The sequence below is a fragment of the Pyrgilauda ruficollis genome, unplaced genomic scaffold (assembly GCF_017590135.1).
Source record: "Pyrgilauda ruficollis isolate IOZ18807 unplaced genomic scaffold, ASM1759013v1 scaffold190, whole genome shotgun sequence".
Lineage (NCBI taxonomy): Eukaryota > Metazoa > Chordata > Aves > Passeriformes > Passeridae > Pyrgilauda > Pyrgilauda ruficollis.
In genome coordinates this window covers 279,572-297,860 of record NW_024518096.1, presented here as the reverse complement: position 1 = coordinate 297,860, position 18,289 = coordinate 279,572, and the positions used below count along the sequence as shown (strand labels likewise).

General features: G+C 41.1%; 1 protein-coding gene across 1 annotated transcript in view; it reads left to right on the top strand.

Annotated features, from left to right (window-relative positions):
- Nucleotides 1–12,797: 12,797 nt before the first annotated feature.
- Nucleotides 12,798–18,289, top strand: part of TMEM255B (transmembrane protein 255B) — a 66,303-nt gene continuing 60,811 nt past the window's right edge. The window contains exon 1 of the mRNA XM_041465745.1: nt 12,798–12,859. Within this exon, the coding sequence (XP_041321679.1) occupies nt 12,799–12,859 (61 nt within the window). The 5' untranslated portion in view covers nt 12,798. The remainder of the gene's footprint in view (nt 12,860–18,289) is intronic.

Sequence of the window (18,289 nt, the reverse complement as noted above, 5' to 3'; positions counted from 1 at the left end):
TAGAATAAGAAAATTGTGTCTTATAAATCAATAAGCAGCTTCTAGTTAAAAACTGAAAGCTTCTAGTTAAAAACTTAAAGTCTAAGTAAGAAGTAAAACATGTAACAAAATATTCTAGGAAGGAAATTTTTCATGTTAAATGCTTCATATTTTTATTTATGTCCACTATAGCTGAAAGGACAATAAAAAGGAAGACACAGATGTCCAAAGCAGAGCTGAATACCCAAATGCACGCACAAGAAGAAATTGCTCGTAATTAAAAGTCTCTGAAGGCTGGGTTAGGATAAGCTTTGCTGCCAACAGGTAATCATAATCTTCCAGACTGATGAAGGCAGTTTTATTAAAATGTATGGAAGTCCTCTAGATTTATAAGGATTCTGTAGTAATTAAAAGCATTGAATGTTTGTGTTCAGAAAGAACTATATAAATAAATCTGAACATTTTATATTTTTATTTGACTTCTTCCAAAAGCTATTTGCATTATAGCTGGAACCTTGGTCTCGTGTCTTGTTTTATTCCTTTAGTTCATATTTCTTTAATGTAATTTTTCAAATTAAGTGGTTTTTTTTCCCCAGTGAGCTGGAAAGACCTTGTGTTTATCTTAGATAACAAATACATACATGAACAGGTCAGGAATCTGATACACATATAAAATTTAAATTCTAGCTCAAACCATAGTAAACCAGAGGTTTCTCCATGAACTGAAGATCCTTCAAATTCTGCCCAAATTTAATTCAGACATCTGAAAGAGAGGCAGTCCAGGGCGTTTTGTGCAGAGTATGTGGAGTTAGACCTTCCCCCATGGCATTTCAAATGTTGAGCACACCGAGGAGGGACCATGTAGAGTGGTTTATACCCCACAATGTAGTTTCAGTTCCAGTCCTTAAGCTGATTCTCCTCACCCCAAAAGACTATGGCATTTGATACTGAGCACTCAAGACCAACTTAAAACAGCCAAAGGAACAGAAGGAATTTGTCTTTGCAGGTTGGATTTTGCAGTCACCATTTCAGATGTAACACAGAGACATCTCAAACTGGAAGGGACCCATAAGGATCCCCAGCTGCAACTCCCTGCTCCTTGCAGGACTCCCTAAAACCAAGCCATATGACCAAGAACAGATGTTGCTTGACCTTTGGCAGGCTTGCTGCTCACACTACTGGGGGGTCTGTTCCAGGGCCTGACCATCCTCTCATTGAAGAAACTTTTCCTAATCTGAGCTTCCCTGACAGCTTCACTCCATTTCCTTGTGTCCTATAGTTGAGCATCAGGAAGAGGAGATCAGCACCTCCTCCTCTGCTGATCCCTTGAGGAAGTTTTGGACTGTGATGAGGTCACCCCTCAGCCTTATCTTCTCCCAGCTGAACAAACCAAGTGACCTCAGCCACTCCTCCTGAGTCTGGCACCCAAGGCCTTTCACCACTTTTGATCACTGTCCTCTGGACATGCTCTAATATTTCTCCTCTCTTGTACTACAGATGAATGAAAATGGGGCTGAGTTTCTGCCCAGTGATGCTTGTGCCAGAGACATGTTCCAAAGGCATCCAGGACAGAGAAGCTCTTGTATTTCTGCATCTCACCACAGCCAAGGGTTACTGAGGACCTGAACCAGTGTGTGCCTGCTATTAATGGACAAACCATTGTCCTGTTGCTCTCAGATATCTGCTCATGAGAAGATAAGTCTAAGATTTGAGGAAATAATTGCCCGCAGCTTGCAGAGAGGTTTTCCCATCTGCTGATGTTAAATAACTTTCACATTAATACCACAGTTTATGAGTGACTTCTGTTGGTGTTCCAGCTTAGATGTCTCTGATGCATTCAGGACACCTGCATTCAGTCTGAACCCTGAACACCATCAATACCTCCATCGTTTTCTTCTGACCTGTGTGAAGTTCTGGTTTCCAAAGCTTTAGGCTTACCTCATTTCATTCTGCTAATCTGAAGTGTGCCAAATTCTGACATCATGTATAAAAGCTCTAGTACAGAGAGAGGGCCAGAATCAAAATTTTGAATTCTCCTAAGTGTACTGTCAGAATAGAGAGCCCTTGGAACTTATGCCACTCCCCTGCTGCATGCCATCTTAGCAGGAATTTCGATGCAAAGGAAATGAAAAATAAAAGCAGACTTGGTTTAGGACATAAATGTTCTTGAGTCACTAAAAAGTGACATTGGAAATGTGCATCTTCAACCTATGATCAGGAAGCCCTCCAGGGACAAGAGCCAAGTGAATCAGTAAACTTGGTTATTACTAAAGGAGTTGTGCTGAGAGAAGAATGCCTTTAAGTTGAAAGAACATATATCTAAATTTAATGGTGAAATGAAGGCTCTTTTGAAAATTTCATGAAAGGACAAAGCACTAAGAACCTGTTGCACTTGAAATAAGCTGGTATATATAGACAGCTGTGGTCACATCTACTGACTAATTTGGACCTTTGTGTAAGTATTTCAAATGAAGGCATGTTTGAAATTTGGCTATTCAAATGCAGAAAGCAGCTATTTTAAACTAGGTTCAGTCCCCTTTCTATCTTCTGCAGCCCGACAGATGCAGAGAACCATAAAACTGCACCCTTACCCAAAATCAGAGCTCATTTTTGTAAAGATTGAGGCAATTCAGTTGAACTTGATGATCTTAGTGGTCTTTTCCGTCCTAAATGATTCTGTGATTCTAATTCAGGATTACTGCAAGGTTCCATTTTCAAGATTGGCTGGTTTGTTCTTCTTAACTGCTCAATGTCTATCTTCTGTGACCTGTTTGTAATTTTTGTTTGGGTGAGGTTTTGGTTTTCCCAGGTGCTCAAGAAATGCCTACTTTCTCAATAGACACAGAGATTGATAGGCAAAGAATAGCATAAGGGGTATGTCCAATTTTTATTTGAGTTAGCCTTCAAATTTTTATTTTCCTGGGCAAGGTGCAGAGGCACAGGGGCAGGAGCAGGTATGTTTGTGCAATGCAGGCTGAAACCTTGGGTTTGGAAGCCATCAGATTATTTTTCATATTAAATTGTATCCTTAGTATTAATTATGGTAAACAAATATGTGTGTAGAACTTAGGATCAACTAATGAAGAAAAAGTCAAAGTAAATTCAAAGTTTTACAGTTAAAAGAAATTGTATTTGCTGTGAGGCCAGCTAAGGACTTATGGCTCATGTTTTTATGAATGCAACAGCACATTTTAATGGGACACGTGAGCATGCCTGTACACATATTTAAATAGAAACAGATATGCCTATATAAGGGATTTATGGCAATGTGACAGTTTTAGCTTTGTGAAATTACATTTCATTTTTGAAGCCTCATCTGCAGCCAGTCCCACTTATCAGTATCCTTATGGTCTAGTGTGGACACTGTAAACTCCTGACACTTCCAAACTGCTGCTGCCATAGAGGCTGAACAAGCAAAGACCTCTTATTATCATGAGCTCTCAGCAAATGTTCCTTTTCCAAGGACAGATTTTTCACTGACTCCATCTCCACAATGCTTTTCTGCCTGCCTTCATAGCCTTCCCCATCCCTGCCAGCGACTCAGGCAGCAAGGCAATACAGTGTCCTTGCCTTGGAATCACAGCATGCTACAAAGCCAGGACTGAAGGCTCTGTGCAAATGGAAATGGAGATTCCCACCTTTATAGCTGATCTTCTGACAGATGGCACAGCCCCTAACACCAAGGTACTACTGCTCATGGAACAGCAGCTATAAATAATCGTCAGGGAAGTCAAAAACTTCCTGGTTAGCTTCCAGACTCTTTTGTGTTCTGGTACCTCTGTAGTAAGGCAGAGAAAACTGTCCTTAGCGTAGTTTAAGTGTCTTTGCAAAGAAGTGCCTTTTCCTACCCCCACCTGCTATGTATACCATACCCTTTAGATAGTGCTGGGAGATGGTTCATGTTCTGGATGACCTGCCTGGATGCCTCCAGGCCTTTGCTACAGACCAGTAGCTCAGGCATTTGCCCTGTCACGCTAATAAAACTTTATTACTTCACTTTAGACAGTCCTTTCCGTACAGATAGTGAAAATAAAAACCTTAGATGATTAGAGGACCCAATTCTGCAGAGCTGGATTCAAGGGGCATTTATACACTTTACACATCCTCTGAAGCCCACTGGCCACTTGAAGTCAGAAGAATTTGCCACTTAGTTTGAGGGATCTGCTTTCCTCACAGTACAGTAGAGTGGGTGGGGGGGGTGTCCATGGAAGTCAAAGGTTGAATTGTAGGGCAGGACATCAAGCAGATGTCTACTAGGTTGCTGTATCAAGAGTTTTCAGTATCTATTTCAATGGCTTCATTGATAACAAAAATACTTTAAAAAATAACACTTTCAAATGTGACCTGAAAAATATATATAGGAAATCAAGATGTTACAGTCCTGTGTGATAAGAGATATTCTCTGTTTTATCAATTCAGAGTTTCACAGAGGCTGGAAAGATACAGCAATACATAGTAATAAAGACATGCTGCTGTCATGGTATAACAGTTATTTATGAAAACTGGATAATATCTATGTTGGTCTTGGAAAGGGAATGATATGTATATGATATGCATATGATAAATAAATATACAGTGCTGTATTCTTCTGAATGTGGCCAGCATATATTTCTAAAAGTTCCTTCCATTATTTGCACAACAAATCCACTAGGAAAAAAACGAAAATATGTTTGAAGATGACTTATAAAAAAATAGATTTATTGTAGCTTTATTTTCCTTATCAACATACACAAAATCTCAATTCACAGATAAACAATCATGGTCTTGTAGACCCTCAGGAAAAAGGGCCAGAAATCTGTGAATCATCTGTTGCTGTTGCATTTATCCTGGAATCAAGCAGATGCAGTGTCTAAGGGAATCAGCCTGGGAATGATGCCTTGATCAAAGTCTGGGAGGGACCTGTAAGGGACCCTGGAGGTAAACCCATAATGGCTACTTACTACATTAAGTCCCCACTTGTTTGAAGGAACTGTCATGTGAGTGGACAAAGTTAATGAGACATCAGATGTAAACCACCATACATGATCTGTGAGGCAAAAGGATTTGCCTCATTTATCATGGAATCTGTTTGCTACAAACAGTCACCTCATCTCCAAATGCAATGTATTTTTTCCTTTAGAAGGCTATGAAATCAAGCAGGAATCTGGGCTCCATTTGCACGTTTATGTTCACAGGTACTTCAGTGTATCCAGCCCACACAGTTTCACCTCTCACTCTACTTTTTCCCCACCCATATTTCAGTGACTTTTTTTCAATTGACACTGAAAAAACATGTTAGGGAGACTGATTTCCTGCTCTCATTCTATTCCTCTTATGTATCTGCTTTCATACATCCAGAGACAATGAATATCTCTTGTTTTGTACCCAGTGCTGCAGTTTGTGTGCTGAGGAGGAGCAGAACAGCTCACTAACACCGGGCTCTCTTCAGTGGCTGCACGTGGAGAGTCCACAACTCCTCCTACGCCACGGCATTTTGTCGCATTTCGAGCTGACCCTCCCACTCCTCTGTGCAGAGCTTTATTCCAGGGCAGCAGAAAGTTCTCCATGGAGGCCAAGCAAGACTGAAGAGCTTTGATTTTGTCCTGCTCCTTCAGGAGCACCCTCTTCACCTCTGCATAAAATACATCTGGTGACTTGAGGGCTCCATCTGTGGGGATGCACAGACAGGAAAGGGGTATATTACTGAGGATGCAAGCCTTGCAAACACCAGTCTAACTCTTGGTCATTTTAATCCAGTCTCAACATCTATTGTTGGCTTAAATCTCAGCTTAGAGAGATTTCTCTTGGTTTCTTGTGTGTGGTATCCTGTCCAGTTGAAAATACTGTTTTTGTGGTCTAACCACACAAGACACAGAGACTCTGCTGCTTAAGTGACAGCTCTGTGGTCAAGGGAAGTGTTTATGACTGACACCCAAAGGAAACAAAAAAATAGGGGCAGAAGAAACATAGAAGTGATCAGTGCTTCCTAGAATGAGTTTATTTCTATTATTAGCATCAAAATGTGATAATTTCACAGAACACTTCGGACAATGAGATCAAAAGGCATTAGAGGAAGATATGTAACATGTTTCACTTAACCACTCTGAATATGAGGGTCCCAGAGTGGTAAAAAAAGGATGGGGAAGGGCCAGGGAAGGAGAACACTATTAAAAATCTTCAAATAAAGTTTTCTGTTATGCTTTTCTCCTTTGTGAAACACTTTGGGCTGCAAGCTCTACATCTTTTGTCATCTTCTTGTATGTCTAAACATCCATGGCAGCAAGCCATAGTCCCTCTCCTGGCCAGTTAAATCTCCTTGGCAGCAAGTCATTTTCCACCAGCTACTTTTAACTCTTTTTTCTTTATTGGCAACATAGCATTTTACAAAACAAAGTACATGTAAGACTCTGAACTGCTGCTGAAAGTGTCTTAGTCCTGACACTAGAGATTGCATTTTAAAACCTGTCACCTTTTTTAAATTCAACCCTACATCTCCTCTTTATCTCCACAAGCAGCCCATGTCACCATATGCACCATTAATTCTGGTACTTTCAAATCAAGCAGAAGAAATAAACTAGGCTGTAGCCCTTCCTTTGTGCTGCCATAATGAACCAAGCATGGGGAAGACAGAGTGCTGACATTTTAAGTTTTAATGGAAGAATTTCTTTCTCACAGAAGTATCAACAGGGAACAAGGTTCATCCTCCCCTTTAAACGCAAAGGCAGAGTTCCTCAGGTGGTTTTGAGCCAGCATGGGAACAGTCACAAGTGGGATGGTGTAGAGGTGACTCTTACAGGGCTCAAGGCAGCTGAGCTAAAGCAGTGGCCACTGTAAATCACTGTTCTAGCTGAACAACCTTGGATCTGACACTCAGAACCCTCCTGCTGTTTGCATGTCCTGTGCTGTCTCCAGCTAAATTCCAGTGATTCATCTCATTCACTGCCTTATTCTGTCAAGTGACCAGGAATCCTCATCCCCTCACCATCACACAATGTCCTTCAGGAGGACCCAGCCTCCAAGTCAGGTTTTATGGTCTTTCTTCTGCTACACCTTCACATTTTTATTAATTCCTAAACAGAAGCACAATTTTAAGAATTGGCAAGCTGCTTCTCTCATACATGAAAGAAATGCTGCAGTTGTGATATTTTCAATGGATGTAAGCGCTGTGAAAATGCTGAAACACTGGACTGCAGTAAAAGCCTGCCATCTTATTCCCTTTTGAATAGGTAGGTGGTTCCTTAGGACCCTCTGAGAGGGAGAAAGAGACTCACTCAATTACTGGATCCCTCTTTCCATGGATACCTCTCCATGGCTGGTAGATTTTCTTCTAGAACAAGCTTCCAAGGCTGGCCCACATCTCTCTGCTCACCCTCTGCCTCTTCTCTCTTCTTCCCAGCTGAGCCACTCTACCACATTCTACAGACATTACAAGATGTTTCTGATTCAGAGGAAACTGCAGTGCATGTCAGAATATGGCTCTAATTCTATAATTCATTGTCCAGAATTTATGAAGAGTACGGTGAGTTCTTGAAGTTAAAGGAGTACATCAGTAAAACAATTAGGAGATCACTTTGACAAATGTTGTGGTACATTACAGCTCTTGAGGGGTTGTCAGTGTGGAACTTGGCTCTTGAGTCCCCTCATTTTCCATTAAACTTGTAAAACTGCCTGTCAAGGGAAAGGAGAACTTCATAAGCGAGACTTAAAACTCAACCAAGCAAAGCTGCTCAGAATATATGGTGGAAACGACCTTGCCTGGGTGGGAGAAGTGAGGCATGAGGAGCTCTTTTCCCTCACTGAGATTGTACTACACATTGTCCTTGACTTGGTGTCACTACAGCAGACATGGATGGAGGGCACCTGGCTAAATAAGGCACCAACTGACATGAGAAAATGTACAGGGTGTCTCGCTTACTTCTGGGCTTCAAAAAACTTAATTTGAAGGGATAGTATAATTCACTATGCTATCAAAGGAATTTTTTTAAGATGCTTTGAGCTAGGAAAAATAATTAATCAAAGTTTAAGTTAACTGTTGGGAAGTATAATTGAAATTATGCCTGTTATAAAAATTTCATTACTACATCTGCATTCCAGATTGATTTATTCTCTTGGTGATGGCATAATTTTGAAATTTAAGAGGCATTTTCCAGAGGAGTTTCCTAATGCATTCCAAAAATTGATGATCTGTTCCTGTTTGGACTGGTTGGACTGTGTAGACATTTCTACATTGTTTTCTTCTTCAGTCATGCTTCTGATGGGCTATTGTTGATACCTTTCAAACACACCTTTATTAACCATATTCGAGAGGTACATATGCAGCTCATATAAACTTAGGCTCTATCAGTATGACAATATTTCAAAAACAGGTACTTCTCTGAAAACCTTTTCTGTACTTCAGTTTTCAGAAATTTGTTGTCTTGATGTGGTTATGAGCTGCAGCACAAGAATGGTCTCCAGTACATTGTCCACACATTTAATTATCTAGCTTTATTAACATATAAATAACACAATGTCTTTTGGTATCATGTGGCAATTGTTTGCTTGTTGTTTTGTTGGGGTGTTTTAGTAAGGGCCATGTACCTGTCCTCAGGTATATTCTCCTGTGACTTTAAATATACTTGACATTTAACTTGACTTTTATCTTGCTCTTTTCAGTTTGCCTCTTGTTCCCATTGGGGTATCCCATGTCTTCACACAGCACACATGGAGCTCCTTGTCACAACATGCTGTGAATGCTAAAAGTTTATAGAATTCAAAAACTGACTGCAAAAATTAGTAGGTGAAAAGTGTACTGAAGGCAATTAAAGAATTTAAACCTGCTTTTGACAAACATATATCTCAAATGAATGTGTCATTCACTTATTTCCGATGCCTCTGAACACTGCTGTAAATAGCTTTACCTTTTCAAGTCCCTTTTAAAGAAGTCAGGCAGTCTTTTAAATATTGTGCTAATAAAACATACCCTGGATTCTGACTGGCACCAGGAAGCAGATTTTTTGAAGAAAATTGCCCAGAAATTGTTTTTTAATAGCTATATTTTAGTTAAATATTCAGTGGCCATTTATCTCAGCTTCAGGGCTATTTTGTTGTTCCTTTCACTTCCTGCATGATTCCCTTATACTGCTCAGCTGAACTAATGCAATGTACTTCTCAAGGGACTGTACCAGTAAATACTATTTATATGTGTGTGTGTGTGTATATATATATATATATATATATATATATATGTATATTTATATAATATGTATATTTATATTTAGACTGTGTCAATAAATACTATTTATATGAACTAAAGAAATTTATTTGCCTTGCTGTCATGACCCTGTGTGACTGGGCATCAAACATCCTGAATTTTGCCTCAGCAATGACTGGCTTTCCTTTCTGCTGGGCATTCCAATAATGAAAGGAGGAGACAGTTCCCAGACTTTCTGAGGAATACAGTAGTAGTCCAAGTACTGTGGTGAAGAGTTAAGTGCATTGGGGCCATCTAAGCTGCTTCACTCTGGTTGTCTCTGTGACTGTTTCTGAGCCTGTACCAGACCCTTTACAGAGAAACAGTGTAAATTACAGTAGCACAGAGGAGATGAAGTAAGCAGCTGGACAGTCATACCTGTCAATGGTCCTGGAAGACAGAAGGTGCAGATGTGCTGTCTGACCTTGTTCAGTATGGTCACTGATGGCCTTGGATATAAAGTACATTAAATTTGCAGAGGATATAGAGTTGGGAAAAACTGTTGAGTATTTTAGAGGAATTATGCTGGTAGACAGACTTACAATTCAAAATTATTTTGAAAAATAATTTTTTTAATTGTGGAGTGACTTGCACTGGAGATATTCAAGAACTGTTTGGACACAATCCTGTGCAACGTAGTCTAAAATGATCCTACTTGAGCAGGGAGGTTGGACCAGGTGATCCACTGTGGTCCCTTCCAACCTGTGATTCTGTGAATATTGCCCAGTCATTTTGCATCACCCTTAAAGAAAGATGTGGCCTACAAAGAGTGTGATGACAGAGGCTGGAGGGAAGCAAAGGGAATGTCTGTTAGCCTAGAAAACATGACCTGAAAAGAAAGATCAAACAGATTGATCATGTTCAAAATAAAGAAGAAAATACTTCAGGAACACACAGAATCGAAACTTCACGAGTGACCAATCTCATTTCCAAAGAATGCACTACCATAGTGGTGACTGTAGGAAAAAAGGCGAAAATCCTTCAAACCTTTAGTGTGCCACAGTAAAGCAGGAGAAATCATCAAGGACATGATGGAGGCCTTCAGGCTTAGTGCTAACCAGGTACTTTTTGGGTGAGAATGCCAACATTTTCTTGACAAACATGTCACAAACACACATACCCCATACCTGATGGTGACCCACACTTGCAGCTGTCCTCTCCATGTTAAGAGTTTTCCTCTAAAGGACCCTATTAATGCACAGACATCCAGAGAGATTTGTTTCACTGCAATGCTTTTGCCTGAGAAATCACCTTATCAAACCTCCTGGTAGTCTGACATGATCTCGCTTTGATGAACCATAATGTTGCTGAACTCATTTTTCACTTACCTCTAAGAATTTTCTCAGTCAAATTAACAGGGCATGGAGCTGCTGTTCCTCTCCCTCCCTCTGCCATTTTAGAAGACAGGTTTCCTATTCTCCAGCAGTCTCCAATAACAGTGCTTCAACCCCAACTTTACTGATTTATCAAAAGTGTTGCTCAGGTTTTTACAAGACAGACACCAATTTTTCAACATTTGGCGTGTGATTTTCCAGGACCTGTCACAAGAAACAGCCTAACTTATGCTAATATGATCTTTTACATTATCTTGCTTACTTTATGCTCTCTGTAAATACTCTCTCACCTTAATTTTTTCTTTTAATTGAAAACTGAGGCAATATTTGGAACAGCCTTAATCTCATCCCTGGCATTTAACCACCACATATCTTGCTTCTTTAAATAATTTCTATTTATGTAGATGAAGAATTCTTTGCTATATGTTAATCCTTTTCTTTGCAACATCTGGTTCAGCTAGATTTTTATCAATTTTTTTTCTCTGATCCCGCATTTTCCAACTCAGCAAAATGTACTTCTCCTGTTTCCTGTTGGTCCATTCATTTTCAGGTATTTACTTATCCACTAGCTCCACAATTATTCTTGATTTATTCCAACCTCTTTTATGGGATGTAAGTGCTATACATGATTTTACATTTTGGATTTAAAGTAAGGCCATGATTCTTCCATGCTCAAATGCTAGGTCCATGCAGCCTCATCAATCATTTTTCATAGTTTCTTAGTGTTTTCCCTCTGATATCCAGGACTGTAGCATATTCTTGTAAATCTATTCTTGGTTCTTGAGAAATTTGCAGTAAATAATATTAGTCATTCATCAAAGATTATTTTTTTATGATCAAATTATTTTTAAAGGATTTATAATATCCTTATATTTTACTGAAAAGAATTATAGAATAGCTTCCCTTTAGGCTGTTGAGTCTGAACAGTGACTGCTGGTAAACAAAAGGTTTATTGCCCATCAGACCTGATAATAAATGCTGTGTATGGTCTTTGTTTTGCATCTGTCTAGGGAATTGCAGTCTTCCCCAACCTTGCTGTTATTTACTGTTGATGAAAACTTCTATTCATAGCCATCCCCAAACCCAAGAGTCTTTACCAGATTTTGGGGCATTTGTATCACTCTTATCGACTACCACTTTCAAACAAATTTGTTATTTGTACCATCACCATCTCTGTTTTCTCAATTATTACTTAATTAATTTCTATTAAAAACTAGTAATTAATAGTACAAATACTACCTCCACCCTATTTTTTCTCCTTTCTTCTACCTCTTCAGGTTAGAGGAGACAAAGAGAAAAAAGTGGACTTGTGTTTGGCCGTAGCTCCTGGCTTACTTATCTTTATACACTACAGGGGTAGTACCTGAGAAAGTTGTCTCTTTTTATCTAACCATTTCCTGGGGAAATCTGCCAAAGACTGAAGACTGTGTATACATATACATTTAGAGGTTGGAACAGAAGAAAAACAAGAATGTTAAGTAGACTTGTGCTTTTTGCAAGTGGGAGAACACAACATAAGCAAAGCACTTGGCAGCCTATCAAAAACATTTTCCACAAAAAAAGAATTATTATGTTCTCTGCTATAGGGAAATCAGACAAAAGGAATAGCAGACATCAAAACAGCACAGTGCCTTTGGCTATTTCCTCTCAGTTGTTGCTAGACTGTTGCAGGCAGACTTCACACAACCCTGCAGTAAGCAGCACTAGAAGCAACAGCTGGCAGTTCCTGGGAAGCAGCAGGACAAGAGTCAGAATAAAAACTGAGACAGTGAGTTTGAGAAATTGATAGACACCATGTGAGAAAAAGAACAGCCCTGTTCTCTTGACTATTGACATCTCTTGACTATTGACATGTCCTATCTTAGCCTACACCTTCCTTAACCTATGTCTCTCAGATGCCAACTTTAGTAATGTACTTCGTATTTCTCATTGCCGTTTCATTTTATTTCTGCTTTTTTGTATATAAATATATATTTTTAAGTGAAGAAGAAAGCTGAAAGGAAAGTTTGGGACAATTCTGATCTCCACCAGGTGTCAAATTGGCCAAGAAGAAATCCAGGAGCGACGCCAAGGCTGAGACACGGGTAGGACGCATAATGAATGAAGCAGCTGACGGCTGGTCCGTGGCTCCCCAGGACCGGCCCCGGGGGCTGCGGCGAGCGGGGCCGCTCGGGTTGTGCGGGGGTTCCCCCGCGGCGGGGCGGACCCGCCGCGCCCCGGGCAGCGCCGGCCGCGGCGCCGAGCGGAGCGGGGCCGGGCGGGGAGCCCCGGGAGATGATGGCCCCGCCGTCCGCCGCCGGCGTGACGGGCCCGCTGGCCGTGCTGGACCCCACAGGTGAGCCCGGCGCCTGCCCCGCCGGCTGCGTGAGCCCCGGGACGCGGGCGGCGGGGCTGGACGGCCGGGCTGCCCCGGGCTCCGCGCCGCTGCCCGGAGCTTCAGTCGGCGGGACGGGACGGGACGGGACGGGACGGGATGGGACGAGCGGGAGGGCGAGGGCTGGGACTGTGCCCTGGCTGTGTCCCGCCTGTGCCCCGCAGAGCGGCAGTGCAGCGGGGGCTCAGCCCGGGATCGCCGCCGCTCATCCGCTCGCTCGCGGAGGTGTTTAAAAACACCGGCTCTTCTTCAGAGCTTTCAGCTGCGCTGGGCGAATCCCTCTGCTGGAGGTTTAACATTCGGAGGAATAGCTTGGTACGGGACGCGGACAGGAGGTTAATGTAGGAGCCATCGCGCGGGAGCAGGCGGCGGTGCCCGCGGGTGCGGGGCGGGCTGGGGACAGGGCTTGGGCTCGTTCCCGTCCTCAGGGTTCTCCTAATTGTATGGCTTGTGTTTACAGCGTACGTCCTGAAATACAAACACCTAGGCAAAAGAAAGGTCAAGTATTTTCTTATTCCAGAGGAATTTGTTAAAGTTTAGAAAATACAGAACTTACTGTTGGCAATTACGCTGTGTAACATTTGGAAGGATAAGCAGAGACTTTGCTATGCACTCAAGGATCGTAACAGCTGAGTGAAAAATGTACCAGATCTTATTTTTGTCTTAAACTTGGAAGAAAAATTATGTTGGTGTTGAAAATGTGGCCGTGGAAGATGTGCTGTAACTTAAAAACATTTTCAGGTAGTCATTGGAAAAGAAGAATCTCTATGCCAGCTTTAAACTAGTGATTAGCTGCTTGTTAAATTATTTATTGGTGAAACAATTGCTGCCAAAACAATGAGGTCATAGTGATACTGCATGGTATCGCTTACTATAGCCCTACTACATAGTATATCAGGGCTTGTGGGATTGCTTTTTCATTTTGTTCAGTATGGATATTTTGTAGTAGAATTGTAAACTGTTTCCCGTGGTCTTGAATATATAATGCACTTGTAGGAGCTTACTCAACAAATTAATAAAAAAGGTAAGAGATGGGCCTGATAAAAGCTGCTGTCTTGTGGCTTGAAATGAATGCTGTTGCATCTGGTTTAATTAGTTCAGCACTCTGGACAAGTCAAGCATTTAATCAGAAAAGGGAAAGCAATCACCAACAGCAGGTGTGAGCATCTCTTTTAAGCATCTCAATCCGTCACGTTTAATTTTCGGAGGCAATATAGGATTAATTCAATTTCACTGGCATGAAACAGTTTTTAAAATACACAAAACTGTAGCTGAGAGAGATATGGCACTGAAGTGAGTGTTGCAGCAATTAAAAATTTATAATCTAGCTCCAAAAGTCTCCTAAAAATTTTCTCAATAGCAGCAAAACAGTGGATACATTTGGTACTAAGGTTTGTCTGTGGTGAATTTCCACTTAAATTATCTTTTTCTGTGCGCTTAATGCCACTCTCTGAAACATGTCACAATTTTTAGTAGTATCCATTACATAATAAAAATACACTGCTTTTTTCCTGTTACAAAAGTTTCCTTCTTTTTCTCATAGTAAGATGCAAATAAACATCGGGCTGGGGCATTACTTGCAAAAAGTGTTTCCATTTTGATTACCATAACTAGACCAAAGAAGAAGGTATGGAATTATGTAGTGCTAATATTCAGCAAATGTGATTATAAGCCCAGCTAACCGCTACATCCTACAGTGACTTTTTTCCTCACCAAAAATTATGCCACACTTTTTAACTTTATGATGTCTGAAGATAAATTTTAAAAGAAGTAGTGAAGTTAGCAAAATATTATTTCTTTGGTCTAAATGTAGACTTTTTTAGTTCAGTTGCAGATCGTATGGGGGTTTTCCAAGGTGGAGAGATGCTGTTTCATTCTATTCTTTCCTTCCCTTGGGCCCTGGACACATTCTGTGCCACAGACATGTTTCATCATTAATTAATTCATTCCCCTTCTAAACTCACTCTTTGCTTTGTTCAAATCCAGACCCTACTATTCATGATTAGACTCACCACTTTGCAATCTCATACATACCCTCCCCACAAAACCATTTATTTTTCCATAGTTTCCTATAAATTGAATTTAATCCACACCCATTGCAAACAGAGCATTGTAATACAATTTTGTTTTCTCAGCTGATGAACAGACAGAGTTTTTTTCTTTTGAGTGCAGCAGAGTGTGGTTTTCAGCAGGCACTTTTTCTTTCTGCTCTCTGGAGTGTGATCTCAGTTTCCCTCCTCACGAGCCTTTCTCAGTCCCAAGGAGGCAGCAGTCTGGTGTCTCCCTTCCTTCCTGGTGGCATTTTCTCCAAAATATCGAGCAGATACTTTTCCTGACAGATGTTTAGTGAGCAAAGCAGAGAGTGTTTCTGTGGCTGTTCCTTTTTGTTCGCAGTTTAGGTCTGCGCCAGGCAAAGCACAAGCCTGTCATGTGGAAGTTCTGTTACCTCTCTAATTTATCTGTAGTGCCTATTGCTGCGGTTAGTACTGCAAAAAACTCAGTGCCCAAGGCTCAGTCAATACTTCACTGGCCAAAACTGCTGAAGAATATTCCCAATAGATGTTAATAACATATTCACACCCTCTACTGACCCCATGCTAATGCTAATAAGGATAGGAGAAGGTTTCTTCCTACAAGCTTGGTTTTTGGTATGAAATATAAGAATTTAAAATTATAATTAAATTGCATTAAGGTCCTGACTAGGAGCTTAATAATATTCATACCAAATCGTTGCTGAAGAAGTTGAAGGTAATAAATGTCAAAATTATTCTGAGAGTTACTTCAGTACTAAAAAAATTGGAAAGCGAATAGCCTCCATTAAGCATTTCCTGCACTCCAGGAACATTGGTGTTGGAAGAAAATTCAGGCTACAAATAATTGACTGCAATGTTTCCTCTGCTCTTAATTTAACTGCTGTTCTTGTGTAAGGCCAACCTTCAGTCCAAGCCTTGCCACAGAGTGTCAGGGAAGAAGGCTGGGCCAGGCACACAGGCTGAGCTGGAGACAGGGCTTCTGAGTCTGGCATGGGGTTTTGGCTGGCAGGTACATGAAAAACAGACCCAAATAAACTGCATGGCAACTGCCACAAACAGCACTAAACAAAGGCTTGAAAAATGGTGGGACCCAACATGACTGAAATTGCAAAAGGAAGCCTTTTAATTGTGGGAACCCTTTGCAGCAGTAACTTCTAAAAATATTAAGCTGCTTTGCTATAGGCCTCCCAGTATGCTGGTGGCTTATATGCATATAATTATACATACTTTGCTAGAGCAAAGATTTTTATTGTTGTGACTAAGGAAAACCAAACAGCCATGATAAAAACCAATTTAGGCTGATTTCTATCCATCTTCTCTGAGCATGTGGAAGTCTTTGAGAATAAGTCCTTGCATGTGCCAGTCTCTTCTCCTGAAAGGGCCTTTCTGTGCTCCTGCACATAAGTCATCTCTCCTAAGGGTGGAGTTCATAGCTGGCAGCATGGTTATTTATCAGAGTTTCCTAGACTATGAAAAAGGGGACGTACAATTGGATATTTCCCTCTATTTTGAGCTGCAGGTGGTAAAAGATCAATAAATATGAGGGTTGAAGAGTATTGCATTCATAAATTTATTCTAGCATGTGTAAATTTCAATGTCAAAATGTAGTTCATAACAAAAAATGTCCCTACAAATAATGACATCTTTTGCTATTCTGTCTTACTAAATCCACATCAGATTTATTCCAATTACAAATAAGAGCATGCTTTTCCTAAGACATTTTTCAGCAACTCGGTCAGGGCAATCATATTTATGCCATTCATTATTTATAATCAGAACTCAGGAGGGAGGGTTGGAACCATAGTTTATTTCCATCCAGTCTTGTCAACCTTTGCCAGTACAGGTGCTACTCTGGGGAAGTTGTGGAGGCTTGGCTCCTCAGGCACTTTTCAGTGGTTTCAAGAAGTCTTGGCTGGGGAGCATATGCCCCACTGGCTTTGGGAAGGTTTGTGTTCCTGTGTCCCTTTAGAGTATGTCTACATTGCAGCTGCAGCTTCATGTCAGTGGGTATGAGCACACACACCCAACCCACTCTTAGTCTAGCTGTCTTGACTACCATGAAACCATAGAAGAATTCAGGTAGGAAGGTACCTCAGTTGCAATTCCAGCCTCCTGCTCAAAGCTGGGTTAACTATGAAGTCAGGCCAGGTTGCTTAGTGCTTTTTCTGCTTGAATCTTGAAAACCTCCAAAGTTGGAGTGGGCACAAGTTATTTGGGCAACCTGTTCCAATGTTTGACTGTCCTAATGTTGATTTTTTTTTTCCTCCTTATACCCAGTCTTTTGTATTTCAGTTTGTCTGCTGTCTTTTTGCCTCCTGCTGTGCACGATTATGAAAAGCCTGAGTCTGTTCTCTTGACAACAACTCAAAGGAATTGGAAGACTGCAACTAGCCCTGCCAAAAGTCATCTCATCTCCAGGCTGAGCAAGCCCCATTCCCTTAGCCTGTCTCATACAGACAGTACCAGCCCCTGACCTTCTTTGCAGTCCTCTCTTGAATTCATTGCAGTTAATTTATGTATTTCCCTATACTGAGGGCCCAAAACCGAGTGCAATATTGCGTCATCTAAAAAGTGCTGAATAGATGGGTGTAGTTGCTCCTCTGATCCCCTAGTGATGCTCCTGTTAGTACAGCCTAGGATTCTGCTGCTAGGGCACACTGCTGGTTCACAATCAGCTCATCATCTACCAATACCCCCAGGTCCTTCCTTTCCAGCAGAGCTGCTTTGCAGCCTGGCAGTCCCTTACCTGCATCATTGCAATGCGTTGTTCCTTCCTTTGCTCACAACTTGGCATTATGTTAAAAACCTTGCTAGAATTAAGGCAAAAGACATCCAGTGCTCCTCAAGTCCGGTCTTTTTGCCATACCCGGCACCTGGGCTGGTCAGACATGACTTGGCTCTGGTAAATCCACCCTGACTGTTGCCAGTCACCTTTTCCTTCTGTGCCCAGAAATGTCTTACAAGAAGACTTACTCCACCTTTTTGGTCCCAGCATCCCAGGAGCCAAGGTGAGGTTGGTTGGTTTATAATCCCCTGAATCTTCATTTTGGCCTTTTTAAGAGCAGGTGCAGCATTTGCCTTTCTTCAGTTTTCGGGATTCTTTAATCTCCATGACTTTTCAAAGGTGATAAGGTATGGCAAGGGCATCAGATATTATTTACAATCTGGAAGATATATTGAATGAATCATTTTAATTTGTAGGGATGACAGCTGATTTGGGGAGCTGTACATCTGAAATCTAGTTTTCCCTCTTGGCCCTGTGAACTGCCTTCTCTGAAAGAACCATCTTCACTCCACACACTTGGTGAAAAACTGGTTGCTAACAAAGAACCTCTCTGCTTCCATGTGCCCAGTGACC